General features: G+C 34.9%; 1 protein-coding gene across 1 annotated transcript; it reads right to left on the minus strand.

The window, feature by feature from the left end:
- Positions 1-15: 15 nt before the first annotated feature.
- Positions 16-19,448, minus strand: ppk23 (amiloride-sensitive sodium channel pickpocket 23). Its single transcript, XM_073974473.1, has 12 exons — positions 19,116-19,448; positions 18,957-19,054; positions 18,767-18,878; positions 18,544-18,697; positions 18,330-18,475; positions 18,186-18,267; positions 17,993-18,132; positions 1,052-1,194; positions 848-986; positions 565-775; positions 273-473; positions 16-214 (listed from the first exon to the last, which is right to left on the minus strand). The coding sequence occupies exons 1-12, from the start codon at positions 19,268-19,270 to the stop codon at positions 110-112; spliced, it is 1,686 nt and encodes a 561-aa protein (XP_073830574.1). The 5' UTR covers positions 19,271-19,448; the 3' UTR covers positions 16-109.
- Between the last annotated feature and the right edge of the window lie 1,015 nt (positions 19,449-20,463).

Consider the following 20,463-nt stretch of genomic DNA (forward strand, 5'->3'; position numbering starts at 1 on the left):
AATAAAAACTCTTCGTTTGCATTAAAGGTTTTGTTTTTTTATTATTTTACATAGCAACAGCAAATAGCTCAACAATAGCTTTGATTCATGATAATTTAGATTATCTCATTTATGGCAAATAATGACCATATTCCCAATTTGTATTGGTAGCATCGGCATAACTTGGTAGAACTTTTGGTGTTTTATACATGGATTTTGCAAAGGTTGAATAGTCCTGATGAGAACACTAATTAATTATTGGCATTAAGGTATGATTATTTTAAACATCTTACCTTATCAGCTTTCCTCCGTCGTCCACCAATATCATTGTAATCTGGTGGTTGATCATTGGAGGCATTTAATTTATCATCGGCATTCAAAGGCTGTTTTTCTGTAACCACTGTGGGTGCAGTATACGATTTCATTCCCAATGTCATGTTAATCGGTGGTGGTGGTTGATTTTGAATTCTCTGTTCGATTTCTTCCAATTCTTGCTGCATAAAATATATGATTTGAATTGGGTTATTTTAGGTTAGGTCCGGCTCCACTGCCCTTTTTCTCTCATTAAAGTAAAATAAAACGTACCCGATTCTTATAGACCATACAGCAGGCTCTCAGTGTGAAATAATAAATAATTTCCACTCCGGACAGCAAAGAGAAACCCAAAAACAAACTGGCAATACCACCAAACGATACCAGCAAATCTACCCAACCGAACAATACTTCACGTTTGTAGCGAATGATGGGCCATGTAAGAAATTCTACCAAGACACCAGGGGCATCGGGACGTTCAATGCTAGATAGACAAAGTACAAAGAACAATTTATCAATTATTCAATGAATACTATATTAACTTATCACTACTTACTTTTTTATCAATTTCTCAATATTATAGACCGTTTTCGAACAACTCAGTTCACATTGCATGCAATCCTTAATGTTGGTTATATTATTTCGATAATCCGTTAAACAATCCAATTCACTTAGGCCACACATTTTAACGTTGGCTGTCGGGGGATAGAATTCATGAAATACATATTTTTTGTTGGAGAAATTTAACTATGTATCTTACCGACCGGTTTGTAAAAGGGTGGTAGACATTTGCAAAGTTTGATGGCTTTCTTCATGCGGCACTCTTTCATGCACGACGAAAAGGTATATTCTTCGGGAAAATATTTCAATTTGATTTCATCATGAAAAATACATTTACGTTGTCTGGAAGAATGAAAAAATCAGATTATGGTGGGTGAAATATGGGGGATGTTTTTTACAGGAATATGAAATTGCTTTGTTGTCGTCTAAATGAAAGACGACGCACAATGTCGAGAGTTCATATTAACTGTGGTCGAGAGTTCATATTAACTGTGGTCAAAATAGAAGGAGTTGTTGTAGGTGCATCGATTTTGGTAAAAAAAATTGGGTTGGTCGGTCCACGTTTTAATATCGACACAATGTTTTAGACACAATGACCGAAAGTATTCAAATTTTGTGGTTAGTCTTCGGCAGAGGTATCAAACATTCCAACAGAGAATTGTGGGCTTAGGTCCACGTTTTGATATAGCCCCCATACAACGGTACCTCCCGATTATCGGTATTTTGAAGATTTTAGCCTCATTATTACACCGAAGTTGCTGAAATTTGGTATTTAGGCTTCGTAGGGGGCTTTATACCTTCACCTGGAAATTTTCTGCATAGGTCCACGCCTTCATATAGCCCCATAGGACGGTACCTCCCGATTTTCGGTATTTTGGAGGTTTAAGCCTGATTATCACACCGAAATGGCTGAAAATTGGTATTAAGTCTCCGTTGGGGGACTTATAACCTTCCACCAGAAATATGTCGGTATAGGTCCTCGTCTTCCTATAGCCCCCATAGAACCGTGCCCCCTCATTTTCGGTATTTTGAGTGTTGTGGCCTCAATATCCACACGATATGACTGAAATTTGGTGTTTAGTCTTCATATTGTTTGTGAGCATATTGAATATATCAAACTCTTGTCTTTATATATGATAAATTTCCTTTAAAATTTTTTTTTGACCGATTAGTGGTCAAAAAACTGTAAATGTTTTGTAAAAAATCGAATTTTGATTTTCGGTGTTCACAATTTTTTTTTTAATTGATATTTTTAAAATTCTCTCGTTTTAAAGCAAGATTATTAGTTACTTAATAAGCCCACAAAAATATATGATGATCGGTTCTTTCGTTTTCGCGCTATAGCCAACACCGCAAAACGTTGTTGTTAAAAAAGGGGGTATCCTCTCAGTGAGGTGGTCGCTGAAAAAGAGAAATGACACATTCGTCTGCAAACCTCTGCAGCTGGGACCTCTATCTATTTGAAGTACTCACTTTTTACTACTCATACAGCAAAAAATATCGATATACACTTTTATACAATTTTTTCCCCACTCCACTCAATTTAAAATTTGCTTCAGAAAATTAATAAGCTTAGTAATACATGTTTGGGTAAATGTAAACACCATATGATTAATATTTACATGCAAACAAAAGTGTAGCCAAGTTTATTACATCCCAAGAGAACTTAGGAACCATTTTTGCAGCGACCGTTACTTTTAAATTTTAAATATTAACCCATAATATAATTTATTAATTTTAGAAAAAAAAAGCACAAAAATACGTATTAACTAAAATTGTCGGATTTAAATCCTCATATAGCAAAAAACACTTCACGTATCAATACCAAAATTCAGATTCTTCTTAATTAATATGTTTTCTTTCACTCCCCATCAATAAATTTGTTCAACGAAGTATTTAGTTTTTACCATTTTTGGCCACGGTCGTGACACTGTGTGTCGTAGTGTTTCGACTGCCGGATCACTAAAAATTGTAGTGTTCCGACTGTCGGATCTCTAAAAATCGAAACAATGGAACAATAAAAATCGTAGTGTTCGGCTGCGGAGTACTAAAAATCGTAGTGTTCCGACTGCCGGGTCTCTAAAAATCGAAACGCTCTTAATTATAATTTCTGAGGAAAATTAAATATTTAATGGGTTGTGGGACGAGTGAAAATTAAAAATAAAAAATAATAAATAAAATGTACGTGTTTTAAATTAGTTACAAACGTTGAGAGCTTTAGTAGAAAATTAGAAAAAAATCATCATCATTAATTGATGAATATTGTTTCTTGTACAAATGGCAACAGGTACAATTTCCCCAAAATAATAAGTGTGTGATTGTATTTATCCCGAAATCATAATTTTGACTTTAAATGTACAATCCTACTTGCGGAAAATCAGCACATTCTCATTGAGTGATATTGTTTGTTGTACAAATATCAACAGGTACAATTTCCCCAAAATAATAAGTGTTTTCAAACGTACAAGTCTACTTGGGAAAATCCACATACTTTCTTCAACTGCATTCACTGAGGAATTTTGTTTTTGATACAAAAAGTTACAGGTACAATTTCCGCAAACATTGTGTTGTTATCAATATTTTCCGTTCCTTATTTCTTTTGTTCACATTAAAAAAATTAAGTAATTCATGAAGATCAAGAAGACAAATTTTATACGAATATGTACATCTTTATGACACTAAATATTGTTATTCTGATACGTATATACTGACGTGTAATATATAATATAATATTCAGTAACGTGTAATATTTTAGATTATATGTAACAAAAATGTAATAAATAGTATTTTATAAAAATTTGTACCGAATACATCTTGTCATATTTTCTACTAACGTTCTCAAATTTTGTAACTAATTTTAAGTACATGGATATAACATGCTCATCTTAATTTGTATTTATTAATTTTTACTTGACCCAAAAGCCATCAAATATTTAATTTTCCTCATAAATCATAATAAACAGATGATTACCTAAACGTCGAACAGTAAAATTGTTACTTCTCCATTGTCCAAAAACCAGTCAGATGTTTTTCACATTTCCTATTAATTTTTATTTCTTAATTTGTATTTATTAAAAAAACATAAAATATTAAATTTTTCTCACGAATTATAATAAACTCATGTGTGGTACATTACCTTATTGTATTGCACGTGTACACTACGATTTTTAGTTATCCGGCAGTCGGCACACTACGATTTTTAGTGATCCCGCAGTAGGAACACTCCGATTTTAAGTGCTCCACAACCGAACACCACGATTTTTATTGTTTTTAGATATCCGGCAGTCGGAACACTACAATTTTTAGTGATCCAGCAGTCGGAACACTACGATTTTTAGTGCTCCACAGTCGAATACTACGATTTAGTGCTCCATTGTCCAAACCCCAAATCAGATGTTTTTCACATTTTCTTTTAATTTTTATTTATTAAAAAAATATATATTTAATTTCCTCAGAAATCATAATAAATTAATGTATGGTTCATTACCTTATAGTTTCAAAACGTGGTACAAAACGATTTTTAGTGCTCCGGCACGACGATCTTTGTGCTTCATTCCACAAAAACTAAATATTGTTTTTTCATAATTTGACCAAATTTCGCAATGTGTTTAATTAATTTAATCATACATGGATGTAACAATTTATCTTAACTTTTTTTTGGTCAAATTTAACCAAATATTTAATTTTCCTAAGAAACAAGTAAAAAAGTATCAGTCGGCTTTGCCGACAGAGATATACCCTCAGCTTGTGTATATTGAAGGGGATTTTAAAAATTTTGGGCCTTTGAACCGACAAAAATGTTGATTAGGATTAAAGATCAAAAGTTTTGCGGAGGAGATACTAAAAGGAATGGATCGACATTGACCGTTATGGAAGTGGATCTCCAGGCACAACATATGGTGCAATAGGGGGTTTTACACTCTTCGGGCTGTTTGCTCAAGAAGTATGGACTTGCCCCTAAAAAAACTTTTACCATCATAATTGAGGCAGCGAAAGCAAGTTGATTCAACAAAAATCAAAGTGATTCGGTATTAGGTCTTAAAGTGAACTTATCCGAAATTTTGTGTGGGAGGTACCGGATGGAGTGGACAAATATAGTCCATATTTAAACCTGATCTATATCTGGTAGATATATTAGGATGTGTAAAGTGTAGACCAATTCGGCCACTCCCTTCAAGAGTTACCGTACGAACAATTTTTCCGAACATTTTTGAACTATTGTGGGGGAGGTACCTGCAGGAGTGGACCGATCTGGCTTATCTTCAAACTTAAACTATGTGTGGACAAAATATTACTAAGGCCATATTTTGGACCGAATCGGCAGATCCGTTCGAGAGTTATCTTGCGCTCCAACCACCTCACACGGTGTCATAGGGGATTTTTTGCAACTTTCATGCTATGTTCTCAGGAAGTATGGACTTGCCCCTGATGAAACTTGTACCGTCGTATGGACGGCAGTGAATACAAGTTGCTAAAACAAAAATCAAATCGATACGAGAAATGGCCCTAAACTGAACTTTTCTGAAATTTTGTGTGGGAGGTACCCGAAGGAGTCGACCTATTGAGACCATATTAGAACCTTACATTACTCTGGTAGAAAGTTTACGCTATACAAAGTATGGACCAAATCAGTCACTCCCTTCAAGAGTTATCGTGAGCACAAACTTTCCGAACATTTTCGAACTTTTGTGGGGGAGGTACCGGAAGGAGTGGACCGATGTAGCTCATCTTCGAACTTAAACTAAGTTTGGGCAAAATATTACGAAAGCCAAAATTTGAACCGAATCGGTTCATCCGTTCGAGAGTTATCGTGCGCTCCAGCCAGCAGGACAGACAGACAGACAGACGGACTGACATGGATAGATCGACTCCAAATTGTCTGAAACACATTTCGTCCAAACATACTTGGGGTCTAAAACCATTATTTCGATGAGGCACATTTTCATCGTATCAAAGTGTATATCACCAATATTTTTGAAAATTTAACATAGCTGAAGCCAAGGTTTACCCTTTTAGAATACGCGACTTGTGGTTCTATATTATACAAATTAAATGTTTTTGGATAAAATGAAATGTTTTTGGACACGGCAAAAAATATTGGCCCTAAAAATAAATTGCATGAAAGCTGTGGCTATATTTATCTTAAAAAATGTGTAAAAATGGGTTGAAGCCACCATGTCTTTTTTTGTTTTTTCTCGATTTGTGAGTAAACCACACTTTTCTCGATTTTCCTGTCAAAGTAGAAGTAGAAGCAAACTAAATAAGGATCATCTCACTAATGTATTACTTTTCAAAATTTTAAGTGCTTCTACCATTAAATGATGTTGACATTTTGAAGCCAGATTTACAGTGTTTTTTGAAATTTTTTTTCTAATTTCATTCCGCAAACAGGTTTTTCAAAAAATCATATATAGGATTGTAGTACTTGCGATTCTGAGTTATTTGATACGTATATTGTGAATGTAGTCTGCACAGCTTCATAGTAATCTAAATCCAAATGCGGAAATTTTGTGTGAACATTTTCGTAAAAAACATATTTTTCTGGCCTAATTTGTACAATTCGATTTGCTCGTACTTGATTGCACATTTTAGTTTTTTACGTTCCGGATCTAATAAATCATTCCCCGTGAAAATCCATCTACAAAAACGCGAATTACAGGAACGTCCAAAGTAGAAAAATCACCTAAAATTGTTTTTGGAAATATCGCGTAATTTATCGCGTTTTCTTCGGTTCGTTTCCACTGCAATGAAACAACTAATACAGCATCTTCGTTTTAGCGGAAACAGAGATTTGAAAACTTCACTGATAAGGGAGCTACATTCATTTTATCCCAAAAAATAGTGTGTGATGCTACATCCACGGTTCTTCATTGATCGCCTTGAAATAAATATATAACGATGTAGATTTTCATGATGGACATTGAAATCGGATGCGGACAAAAATTGTATGCACTTTGCGCAAATTAGCGATATTTTATAGGTATTTTAATGCTAATATGCAGCTGATGCTACATCTTATCCTCCAAATTAAATTTCGAAAAATATATACAAATTAACAGATATGGTCTTGCTGTACATGAAAATCACATGCGGACAAAATGATTTTGATAATTACGCGATTTACACGTATTTTAAAATGCATACAAATAAAAATGGGTTATTTGACCTCTATTTCCATTTCAGAAGCTTTGACATATATCCTCATCAACGCAATTAGCTTTCCTAATGGGAAAGCTTTAATATGAATGTCAATAAAGCAAAATCCGTCTATTTTGTTGGGAGATTTAAGCAAAATGAAGGAAGTATTCCTATAAATGTTTACAATATTTTCCACTACATAATGCATGTGAAAAAATATTTTTTCAAACTAAAAATAATTTTTTTTGACCATAATATGTATTTATTTCGGCTGCAACGTCCAAACTATAACACCAATCTGCATGATTGTAGTCTCATTTGATTCGCCGTGAAGTTTTGATCCACAACAAATTTTTATGTAATTTTATGACCACTAAATGGGCCTTAATTTTGAAATAAGTTGACTTATATTCAATAATTTATCAATTTTATGTACATTCCGCGAATTTTGTGTAACATTTTGCAGGTATTATGCAATCTACTCGCTGAAGTCATTTCGAGAGAACTTTTTTGCAACAATTGTGCTCATTAAAATAATTGGCGTTTTTATAATATTTTCTTTCTTAAAAAGCGAAATAAAAGCGCCATAACTTTTGTCCGCAACATCCAAAAATTGGCTCGCGACCAGATTCGTAGTGGAAATTTTTTTCTTGACCTACATATCAAAAATCGTTGATGTAGCGCGAAAAAAATTTATCATTTTTTTCTGAAATGGAATATGAAATAATTGACAATATTCGTGATATACCCTCCTTAGCCTAAAGGCTGAGGGTATAAACATAATGCCTTTATTATTTTTTAGTGTTCCAACACGTGGTGCACTATGATTTTTAGTGATCCGGCAGTCGGAACACTAAAATTTTTAGTCCTCCGCAGTCGGAGCACTAAAATTTTTAGTTCTCCGCAGTCGGAGCACTACGATTTTTAGTGCTCCGGCAGTCGGAACACTAAAATTTTTAGTGCTCCGCAGTCGGAACACTACGATTTTTAGTCCTCCGCAGTCGGAGCACTACGATTTTTAGTGCTCCGGCATGCGGTACACTACGATTATCGTTGTGTTCCGGTACAGTATCACTAAAATATTTTTTAGTGTTTGTGTTCCGGAGCGGTACACTATCGTAGTGTACCTATCCATCTTGGAACGGTACAGAACGGTACGGTACGATATCATAGTGTTTATTTTCGAACACTGTTTAAATTAGAGAAGTCTCCCTTGTCCCTTCGGTGATGTTGTGGGAACATATGTATGTACAGTCGAACTTCTCTATAACGTAGCACTTATGACCGAAGAAATACTACGTTATAGAGAAACCAAGGCAAAATGGTCAATTTGACCTATGTATATACATGACTAATAAAGAAACAAACGTGAGTATATGAATAAATATAAATTGAATTTTTTTTAATATTGAAATCATAAGTGATTTTCATTTGTTTTTGATTTTGCCACTTTGATTTATCAAAGTCTTCACAATTTGCAATGGAAGAAAAAAATATGATCGGAAACATTGTTTTGAGACTCAAAAAAGGGATAAATTTTAGTTAAAGGATGGCAATAGACATTAACATGGTCTTCAATACCTATTGATACCATATTTTGGTATTTCAATATCATCATCCTCTATAGATGTACTAAGAAAAAGCAGCCACTTTAAAACAATCGTTAGTTGTTTTCATTAAGATAAATAAATGATAAATGAGTTTTGCTTCTATATTTTAACGTCGACTTCAATAAAAAGAGCGTTAAGAATGTGTTTTTTTTTCTCAGTTATTGTGTAGACATCAATGGGAAAATTTTTGACAAAAAATCGTTATGTAGAGGTTATTTTTTGTCAGAATTCCAACTTGTGAAATAAAAACACTTCGTTATAGAGAAGTATTCGTTACAGAGAAATTCGTTATATGGAGGTTAAAATAGGTGAAAGGGCTGGAAAAAGCTGTGTTTTTCAACTTTTCTTTGTTAAAGAGAAAAATTCGTTATAGGGAAGTTCGTTGTAGAGGAGTTTGACTGTATCTCTATATGAACTGTTGTCATTAAGTATTACTTCTTACCTCAGTTGCAATAGCCTTTTCAGACATTTTATTATTATTATTATCAGAGTTATCAAATTCACAGCGATTGCTGGAATTTACGAACCGGGTCTGTGACTAAAGGTTGCGCTCTGTTGGGATATTATATATCCTTTATTATTACACTTATTTATCCTATAGTTTTTCGTATTATAGAGATAGCTTTAATTATTATACATTTCTGCATTTCTGTCAGTATTTTGCTGCTTAAGTTAAGTTGCTCTATGCTTTTTGTAGTTTCCTTAGGTATTGTTCCTAGAGAGCTTATAACTATCGGAAGAATATCTATTTTCTGCAATGATATTGTGTTCTTCAGGTATTGTGATAATGGTTGGTATAGGGCTTTTTGGTGTTGATTGTTTCAATTATATTAGAATCTAGTGGAACAGCAAAGTTTATTATTTTTGCAGTATGGTTTCTTTTGTCTACAATTACCACATCCGGTCTATTTGGTATTGTTATGTCGGGTGGATTGTTTACTAGTATTGATCTATCCCAATATATTGTAAAATTATTTGTTTCTATTAGTTTTTAGTTTCGTTAACATTCAGAGATTTGAGTATGTTTATTTATATTATTTTGCCTATGTTGTTGTGTCTTGCGGTATAGTGATTGTGGGTTAGTACGGTGCAACTATTTAACAAGTGTGATATGGTTTCTGGGGCTCCTCCGCATCTTTTACATTTGTCGTCAGTGATCGTGTTATCATGCATGATGTATTTTCTGTAATTTTTTGTTTGTATTACTCCATCTTGTATTGCCATCATGAAACCTTCTGTTTCAGCATATATACTAGTATATCTGTACTTTAGCCAGTTTGTTGTATTTTCTATGTCCACATATGGTTGGTTTATTTGATTTGCATATTTCCCATATAGTGGTTTGGATATCCATTTTTGTAATAGTGATCGTGTGGTTTCTGGGGTTCTTTGAATATTGTTTTTAAGGTTTAGTGGAGTAAGGTTGTCGTCTGAGCTTACAATGGCGTTGTAGAGTGTGGATGCTGTTGCGTTTACATTAAGTGTGTGTATTTATTTGCCTGTCGTATAAGTTTTGGATGTTCTGGGGATGTACAGTCTTTCCATGCATGATTTAGGGTGGTGTTGGTTGTACTTTGTTAAGATTCTTCTGAATGTTCTATCCAGGTTGGACAGGCCTGTGGGTGACCACGATATTGTTCCAAATGTGTATGTAAGGAGGGATATTGAGTATGTGTTTATTGCCTTGATCAGATTTTTGCCATTTAGTTCGGTCTTGCAGATATTTTGGACTCGACATGTGAATTCTTGTTTTAATTTTGTTTTGTGAGCGGCATGGTCTATTGTTACGTTCTGCCGAATACCCAGGTATTTGTAGTGCTCCCCTTTTAAAAGTGGGGTTATTTGTTCTCCTGTAGACGTGTCGAAGGCTTCTCCTGGATTGTGTTTGCCCTTGGTAATGTTTTGTGCTTTACATTTGTCGATTCCAAATGTCATTTTAATGTCATTTGAGAAAAGTTCGACTATTTTGAGTAGTTGACTTAGATTGGGTTTGGTCCCTGCGGAAAGTTTTAAATCGTCCATGTAGAAGCAATGGGCGATCCTAAGATTATCGGATGTTTTGAGTTTATATCCGTATTGACTCTTTTAAGGAGTGTGGAGAGTGGGTTAAGGGATATGCAGAATAGTAATGGGCTTAGTGAATCGCCCTGGTATATGCCCCTTAATATTTTGATTGGTTGTGATGTAACGCTGCCCCTTCTATTTCCAATGTGGAGAGTGGTTTTCCAGTGCGTCATTAGTTGCTTTATGCAATTTATTAACACTGGATTAATTTTGTATATGGTTAAAACTTCGACTATCCAGGAGTGGATAGTCGGCAATAATGTCTTGTGATTCCCAATATTCGGAAATTTGTTGGCTTATACATGCCGTACATATTCTATATGCCGTATTTAGGCATGTTATAGGTCGGTATTGTGCTGGAGATTCTGGGGTATTCGTTTTGGGTTTCAGGAATGTGATACCAGAGCTCATATTAGGCGGTATGGTTTCTGGTTGTGTTAACATATTATTAAATATGTTAATTATTATTGGATGTAGTGTGATGAGGTATATATAGTAGAAATTGTGTATTTTGTCGGGTCCTGGTTGTTTCCAGTTATGGAGTTTCTGCGTTATTTTCTTGAACATGGGTTCTGAGATTAGATGGTTAGTCATATCGGGATTTGTTGAAATATCCTCGAGTATGGTATTCATCCACACGGGATTTGTGTTGTGTTTGGTCTCATGGCTCCATATTGTTTTCCAGAAGCTCCCTATTTCATTGATGTCTATGCTATTTTGGATAGTAGGATTAGATGTGCCGGGCTTTGTAATAGAGTTATAAAATCGTTTTTGGTTCATGTGAAACAGTTTATTTTGAGTGGATCGTTGGTAAATTTTCATGTATGTTCGTAGTCTATTTGTATATTTCAGTAGCTTTTGTTTAATGGTGTCGCGGATCTGTTCTATTGAGTTATTTGTAGGTTCAAATTGCGTGTGGATTTTGTATTTGCGTTTTATGTTGTTTAGCTTATTCTTGCATATTTTTCCTGTTTTACCATTAATGTAGCTTGCGATTACGCCTAAGTCCCTCCTGTATTCGTCTATCTTTCCCTGAATTCTTATTTAACAACGGGGATTTTGTTCAGTTTGTTGTTTGGGCGTTACTTTGTTGTTTTTGGTTTTCCGATTTCGGTTGTTCGATGTATTATTGTGTTTGGATGTATTGGGCTTTTGCATTTTGTTTGTTAGGTTGGCTATGGTGTTTGCGCTGCAGTATGTATATTATTTCATTGAGGTGGTGATAGTCAATGTTTTGCCCTGATATTTTGTGGGGTAGTATATTATTGTTTACTATTGATGTGATTTTCATGAGTAGTTTTATGGCTATTGGCTTTGGGATATATGGCCTGTTTTCGGGGCTGATCTCTGAAAACTTTATCTTTGATTCATTGAATGCTTGTATAGTTGACGCGGTAATGTCGGTACCTTGTGTTGCTATTGGTATGTGTGTCGTAGCCCTTGCGGTTTCCTGGCTTTCTGATATTGTATTAAATGTATTTACGGTGGTTTCTGTTATAATTGTTTCTGTTGTACTTGATAGAGCGTGAGTGATGTTTTGTTGCAGTTCGAGTTCGGCGTTTCTTCGTATTTCTTCCTGGATAGTTGCAGGGATCAGATTGTTCCTTACTATTGCAGCTCGTCTATCCGCGATGTTTTGTTGCGTGAGGTGGGATAATTCGGGGTACTCGGATATGAAGAAAGTGTACATCTGCTGCCTATATTCAACTGGATTTTCAGCGCGTGTAGCTTTAAAGTAAGCCTTCAGGACCAGGGTTTCGTAGTCGTAGTCTACGAGTCGGAGTCGAGCAATTTTGCTGGAGTCGGAGTCTGAGTCGAAAAAAATAACACGACTCCGACTCCGGGCAAAATTTTGTCCACGTTATAGAAATAAAACATTAAATTTGGAACAAGAACATTTTTTAAAATTAATTATTTATTTTAAAAGAAAGGTATACTAAAACATATGCAAATTGTATATTATACTAAGTTAAAGGACAATTCACAGGATATTTATTATCCTTTGAAGTGTAGTCTATTCATCCCTATTTTGTTGATCCAATTGATTCTTTACATTTTTGCATGCAAAAGTAAAATTCTATGACAATCGAATTAAGATTGGACCTTTAACCTCTTTCGTCAGAAGTCTTACTGGTTTTCTCACAAAGGTCTATTGGTATTCTCATCATGTTTTTTATGAGAAGTCATCCTTGTCTTCTATTAAAGACATTGTGGTCTCTTTGGAAAATCTTACTGAATACCCTGTTACACAAAATGGAAGTCAAGATCTGGGGGTGGAAAAATTTCTTTTCGGAATGAAAGCTCCAATTAGACCCCCAAAGGACCCCATACCTGAAATTTCTGAGTTATGACATAATGTGTTTTTTTATTGACCTCCATTAATCTTTGAGAAAATAGCTTATATTTCTGTTTGGAGATATTGTTTCATCATTTTAGATGACATGTTTTCAGTTAAATAGAATGAGGAACCTTTATGTCGAAAAAGTAAAACAAAATGAAATTTTCTACAAAAATGTTCCACCGAAAATTATATGTAGGTTTCCCCATATCCAAGAAATCGATATTGTCCCTTTTTCATTATTCTTTATCAGTTTTACTCATTACTTTCTCAAAAACCCGTATGTTTATGTATTTCGGTAAAATTCCCATAATCTATTAACTATATATGAAATTCGGATGGTTACGCTTCTGAATTAGGGCATCTAAATTCGTTGTTGGTCTACGACAGATTAATCCCGCCATAACTCATTTTATATTCAATGAGGGCTTTAGATGTAGACATTCAAATAACCGGATTTGTCCGCCAGGAACAGATATAGTTCATGTGTATCCGAGTTTTCTACACAATCAATAGCACATGAAATACATAATCGAAATTCTATGAAATACATAATCATAGGGTTTTCATAAGAAAGGATCGGGTAAAAGTTCCAGAAAACATCCATCTGCCTACGTGCTGGGTGGTGTACACAATATGTCTCAAATATTTCAATAGAGTTATCCACTCCCCACCAAAGTTCAAAATGTGAGCGCTGAATTTTAATTTAAGGGGAGATCTCTACTTATAAATTTCAGAAAAAAGTAGAGGTCAAATTTTTAAGTCGATCGGAACAATATTGCCTTAGTATGAGCGTTGGCAGCATATAAACTTTGTTTTTCTCGAAATCGGCCACAAAAATATATGACAATTGGTTTATTAGTTTTCGAGCTAGAGTTGGCACCGCACAATGCTTTAATAAAAACAGGGTTTCATAGATGGCCTCAAAACTTCGTAATATTTTTCTCTTTCAGATGAAGAAAAAAATCTGCCAAAAAGCTACGTAGTTTTCTCGGGAAAAAATCATTAAAAATTGAGCTTTACAACTGGGCTAAGCACACTAAAATGTTGGCTTACATCCAGTTTGAAACTTGTTCATGAATTGCATATAATTTTTATTGCATGTAGTCCTTATGATTTGTATTGCCTCTTAATTTTCGCTTATTTTGAAAGCTTAAAGATTTTCTCACGCGAAAGAATTCCGTCCAGAATATACTCGTACAAGAAAGGAAAACCGACAAAAAACTTTCTAACTTTGCGATTTTTCAATGTAAGATTCGGCAGAAACAATATTGATTTGTTCGAATGTTTTCGAACGAATTCCCTTTCTAATGAATATATAAGGAACAACTAACACATTAGTCTACTTTGGCCAAAATATAGGAAAAATTAAAAATTTGTGCACATTTTATTTATTTTTAGTGGTATATGAATTCATTCTCGGAGTCGACCCGGAGTCGGAGCCGGAGTCGTGAAAAGAACTGACATGTTCATGTCTTGCGTCAGCCCTATCTCGGCGGTCGTCCGCTCTCGGGAGACAGACGAAGCGCGTGTGACAGATGGACTCATGGTGTGATTAGCCCGTTCTTCAGTTGTGTTAATGTGTTGATTTTTGTTATAATTATTATCTTGTGACTCCATGTTTGTTTTTGCGGGTTTTGGGTATTTTTGTTAACATCTGCTTACTCGAAAGACGTTTGATGAACAGCCGTCCCTGACCTGGGGAACAGACGCTCACCCGAGAGCCGCTCGATATGAGGCAGACGCTTTCGGGATTCACTTGGTTAGGCCCGTCATTCCTTGTAGGGTATGCCTCTGCGGGGTTATTATTATTATTGTTATTATTATTACTTTTATTATTATTATTGTTATTATTATGATTACACTGTGTGTAATTTTTAGAGTCATGTTTTATTAACCATATTCTGACTCCACAGTGTGATAGAACATCAAAAATGAGAAGACACGTGTCTCGCCGTTTTTCCCTATCTCATCAACTTTCGCGGTTATAGGCCTCCAAAGGTTTGAGGCTTTGACGTAAAAAGGGTCATTTAGTCAGGACTATATCTTCCAAACCGTTGGGAAATTTGAATTTATCTCAGAGGCGAAGTTGTAGCTCTTGTCTTAAAGAACACATATAACCAATCAAACTTCATCTGCAAGGTCAAAATCGCCATGGTCAAATTTCTTATAAATTTTTTCTCAAGTTTTGTTATACAGCTTTGAAACCGATCAAACTTGAAGCAAACAACCAACTACAAAAATGTACCTCAGATCTCAATAAACATCTTTCTAGAATATACGAACTCTGTAGAAACGGATCTTAATGGTCAAAATAGCAAAACAATTGCGATTTTTATCCTCTTTTCTAGGATTCTGCTCCATAGATATTAAACCGTTCAAAATTCAAGAAAATAATCAACCACAATAGTGTAGCAAAGACTTCAATAAACAACTTTCTGGAATATGCGAAATGTCTATTAACGGTCCTTAATGGTAAAAAAAAAACAAAAATCTTTTGAAAATTTCCAATTTTTATACTTTTTTCTCCGACTCTGGTCCAAAGATACGCAACCGACCAAAAATTAAGGATAACATCAACCACAAAAATGTACCTAAGATTTCAATTAACAACTTTTTGGAACATATGAAGATTCTAGGAACGATTCTTCAAGCTCAAATTTCGATTATTTTAGATCATTATTTCCTGTTCAGGTCCGTAAATAACAAACCTTTAAAATTTCCTTGAGTTTTTAACAGTTTGTTATTTCCAAACCTGAGCAGGGGATACGTTAAAAAAAATTAATTGTTCGTGAATTTCAGCCCTGGGAATCATTCCTAGAATCTTCATATGTTCCAAAAAGTTGTTAATTGAAATCTTAGGCACATTTTTGTGGTTGACGTTATCCTTAATTTTTGGGCGGTTGCGTATCTTTGGACCAGAGTCGGAGAAAAAAGTATAAAAATTGGAAATTTTCAAAAGATTTTTGCTATTTTTACCATTAAGGACCGTTTATAGACATTTCGCATATTCCAGAAAGTTGTTTATTGAAGTCTTTGCTACACTATTGTGGTGGATTATTTTCTTGAATTTTGAACGGTTTAATATCTATGGAGCAGAATCCTAGAAAAGAGGATAAAAATCGCAATTGTTTTGCTATTCTGACCATTAAGATTCGTTTCTACAGAGTTCGTATATTCTAGAAAGATGTTTATTGAGATCTGAGGTACATTTTTGTAGTTGGTTGTTTGCTTCAAATTTGATCGGTTTGAAAGCTGTATAACAAAACTTGAGAAAAAATTTAAAAGAAATTTGACCATGGCGATTTTGACCTTGCAGATGAAGTTTGATTGGTTATATGTGTTCACAATTTTTGTTCTTTAAGACAAGAGCTACAACTTCGCCTCTGAGATAAATTCAAATTTCCCAACGGTTTGGAAGATATAGTCCTGACTAAATGACCCTTTTTACATCAAAGCCTCAAACCTTTGGAGGCCTATAACCGCGAAAGTTGATGAGATAGGGAAAAACGGCGAGACACGTGTCTTCTCATTTTTGGTGTTCTATCACACTGCGGTGTCAGAATATGGATAATAATTTTCGTGTTGCACAGTGTTATTATAATTATGATTATTATTACTTGACACTGTCTACAAGACTTCTCTGAAGATTGGTAATAAGAGTCTAGTAAGAAATCATTAATAATCACTTTACCCTCAGCATTTATGCATTTATTGAAGAGTGTAGGTTTACATATAGGGGGAGTATTTGCCATGTCCTTGGCAAGAAAGAGCAGACTTGCGATTTGGTTTGGCAAATCTCTGCTAGAGATTGGATCGTGTATTCAACCATGGGACGCAGTCTTCTAGACATAAGCATTGGACATCGATTAGTTTCTTCATTGAGAGTAGAGATGTGTTTCTTGGCTGTCCGGGTTGCCCTGGATACTTTACAGCTGGGCATATTTTGCCAAATTTTACGGTCATTATTCCGATATCCGTGTTCTGTCTGCCTCATGTAGCGTCACAAAGGTGGTTTGAAGGAGTTATCGATCGCAATTTCGGTTGACTCATTACCTTCGATATTGCAATGCCCTGGGATCCAACACAAAGTGACGATTGATTTTAGGGTCTCCAAACCGTTCTTGCTGTCTAAAGGCCTGCGTACATAAGCCGCTCGGCTTTCTTGCTTAATTCATTTCTGGTAAAATACCAAAGACCAAGTTCGACCTAATTGAAATGTGGTTCTGACATTTCTTTATTTCTTTACCAGAAATGAATTAAGCAAGAAAGCCGAGCGGCTTATGTACGCAGGCCTTAACACCGCCGCAGACTTTATAGAATGGGACCTGAGAGATGTAGGGGCCGCTTGAATATCGTCGTAGTCACCGGTCCAGCTATGTCCCTTTCTATATTTTTTTTGAAGATTTTGTTTTCATCTGATAGATCACACCTTGAGCTACTTTCGGGTTTTTTTGTTGAAAACACTGTTTTTACTAAAGCAGTTTGTGGTGGCCACTGTAGCTAGAAAACGAATAAACCGTTCAGCATACATATGTTTTTGTGGGATCATTAAGAACTTAATAGTCTTGTACTTAAGCGAAATGGTATAAAAATATTCATTTTTAAGAAAATTGTGAGCTGTCAAAAACAAAATTTCGATTTTAGTTTTCTCGCCATACATCCATCAAAAAAAATTTTTAAGTCTCTTGCTTAAGTACTAGCTTTTTATACATATGTATAATAATCCTACAAAAAACATATGAAGATCGGATCATCCGTTTTCGAGCTAGAGTGGGCATTCAAAAATGCCATTTCGAGAAAATCGCGTTTAAAACTTCGATGTTACATACAAATCACAATGAATTTTTTCTCTCTCTAACGTTCTTATCCCATTTTTTTCCGATCGACTCGAATTTTTTGTACCTTAAAATGAGCCAATAAATATTTTTCGATTTTGTAAAATTTGTAAGTGGCCATAACCCCTTAAATTAAATATATAAGTTCTTACCCAATAGACAGCTGTCGGGCATCATCTGTGGTATAGGTGTTCTTTTTCGAGATACGAACTTCGACAACTTCATTTTCCGACCATTCAATTTGTGGATTAAAATCCTGGCCAAAATATTCTTCATTGGAAAATATGTATATCTAAAGAAAAACTAATCAAATTCTATTCGCGCAGAAATACATTGACATCTTACCTTAACCGTGCTGTTGGGTACAAAAAATAAAGCCCATTTTTTGTCGGTTTCATACAAGTCATGTGGTGGTCCAGAATTTATACTTGAAAATATAAATGGAAATTGGATATTAAATAAAAATTTTAAGAATTAAGCAACACTTACTCTGCATCCTCTGTGGATTTGAAACGACTATTAAAGGCAAAACAATAACCATGTTCTGTGTAGACAGGTTGAAAGGCTTCACAACATTTAATGGGTTCATCGCGATATTTACATTCGGTTAGGACATCTTCACAATTGATGACCGACTAAGGGGATCGATCAAACAATCAAAAGGTATTAGATGTTTCTTTAAACAAAAACCTTTCAAAATTACCTCAAATGCCCATTGACGCAACGTTTTTTGATGTACACTTTCCATTTCAACCGAACTGGCAATGACTGCTGCCTCATTGAATGTTTCATACGAAAGGGAGGGTAGTAATTCCAAAAATGGTACAATATAACCAGCCAAGGAATAGTCACCATCGCTTTAGAAAGAAATATGAAAATATGTAGTTTTCTAGTTATGAACATTTTCGTTTTGATTCTCTACTCACGCCAATTGATTCAATGCCACCTCAAATGATTTGTCATGATCAAATGCGATTTCCGGACAAACCACTGTTGTGGGAAATACCACATTTTGATTATGGAAATCTGTGTCCAAACCTAACATAAGAAGGAAATAAAGGAAAGGAAATAAATTATGTTTTATTTCGAATGGGGTATTATGATGATGAGTTATACCTGTAATAGTTGGATTAGTTTGAAATTTCTCCCACAGACTCATGATAATAACCAAAGCAGTTACAGCGCCAATTGAAGTGAAACAGAACCACATGAACCTAATTTGTTAAAAATTTAATAATTAGGCCTCATTGTAGCGGTAAATAAAGAACCCCTTACTTTTCACCTACTGGCCTCCCAGTTTCAGCAATGTAGCGCACTCCATGCAGTGTTGAATTTTGAAAGAATTCTTTTGTTTGAAATATAAGACTGCGGCGAAAAATCACCATTGTATCCAAGACTTGTTTCACTCTCTCATTTTTCTTAAACTTCATGGTTGTTATTCTTGTCCACCGTCAAATTGACAAATGCAGAGATGTTCTTGGTTTAACAGTTGTCCGTGTTTACTAGCAAATGTTTATTTTTCGACTGACTCAATGGAGTTTCAATATATATTTGATTTCATTTTTCAATATTTTTGGTTAATCGTCGGGGCAGGGCATTAATTGCTTCGGCTAAAGGTTATGCCAGTAAAAAGCATTTTTGTGTTATTGTTGTAACATAATTTTAATTGTAACACGAACAATAGATATCGAGATATTAATCTTGATTTCAGCAGACATTTAGTGACTAAGCGGTTAAGGGTGAGATTTGTTAGCGTTTTCGGGAAAATTTATTGTTATTTGTTGCATTTTGTGAAGGAAGTTAGTTGTGAAATTAATACACGAAATTGAAGCTTCTGGAAATTGAAGTAATAAAGGTGGAATTTTGTGAATAATGTTACGAGAATAATTAGATCTATAAACGCCTTATTTTAGAATAAATTGTAAGGGACAATCAGAGCTTTAAGTGTGGATTTTATATAAATACTAGCAGACAAGCGTCCGCGTTGCTGTTTGTTTTTAATTGCAACTTTATATGCCTTTTGTACTTTACAACTCAAAAACAAGCCTACCCTCCCACGGTGCTCTTGAACCAAACTTAAATGGAAAGTGTTACACCTAGGAAGTTTTTGCAGATTTTGAAACTACATTGTTCGTAGAAAAAACGTCCTACTATGAAAAAACGAAAGAAAAGAAAAACAAACCCCTCTAAAGTTGACGAACCCCGCAAACGTTTTAAGGACCATGATCTGCGAATCTGCACCTGGAATGTTCGCACTCTTTATAGAGAAGGTGCAGTCTTCGCATTGGCAGACGTACTTGAAAAGTACAAGGCCAATATTACTGCCATACAGGAAATACGATGGATTGGGAAAGGCGTCACAACAACACCTAAAGGTGACGCACTGTATTATAGCTGCATGAGTTTGGTTGCGGATTCGTAGTTAGTCGGAGACTAAAACATCTGGTATCCAGCTTCACCCCAGTAAATGAAAGACTTGCTGCAATTCGAATAAAAACTAAATTCTTCAACATCAGCTTTATTTGTGCTCATGCTCCCACTGAAGAAAATGACGAACAAACCAAAGATATATTTTTCGAGCGCTTAGAAGAAACATATGACCGTTGCCCTGCCCATGACATTA

The sequence above is a fragment of the Musca autumnalis genome, unplaced genomic scaffold (genome assembly GCF_047663935.1).
Source record: "Musca autumnalis isolate F117 unplaced genomic scaffold, ASM4766393v1 scaffold_3, whole genome shotgun sequence".
In the NCBI taxonomy this organism is placed as follows: domain Eukaryota; kingdom Metazoa; phylum Arthropoda; class Insecta; order Diptera; family Muscidae; genus Musca; species Musca autumnalis.

Coding starts and splice junctions, on each gene's coding strand:
- ppk23 (XM_073974473.1), bottom strand. CDS start 19,270: ATGAAGTTTAAGAAAAATGAGAGAGTGAAACAAGTCTTGGATACAATG. Junction 18,268..18,329: donor AAATCCACAGAGGATGCAGA/GTAAGTGTTGCT, acceptor TATATTTTCAAG/TATAAATTCTGGACCACCAC. Junction 776..847: donor ATTGAGAAATTGATAAAAAA/GTAAGTAGTGAT, acceptor TTGTCTATCTAG/CATTGAACGTCCCGATGCCC.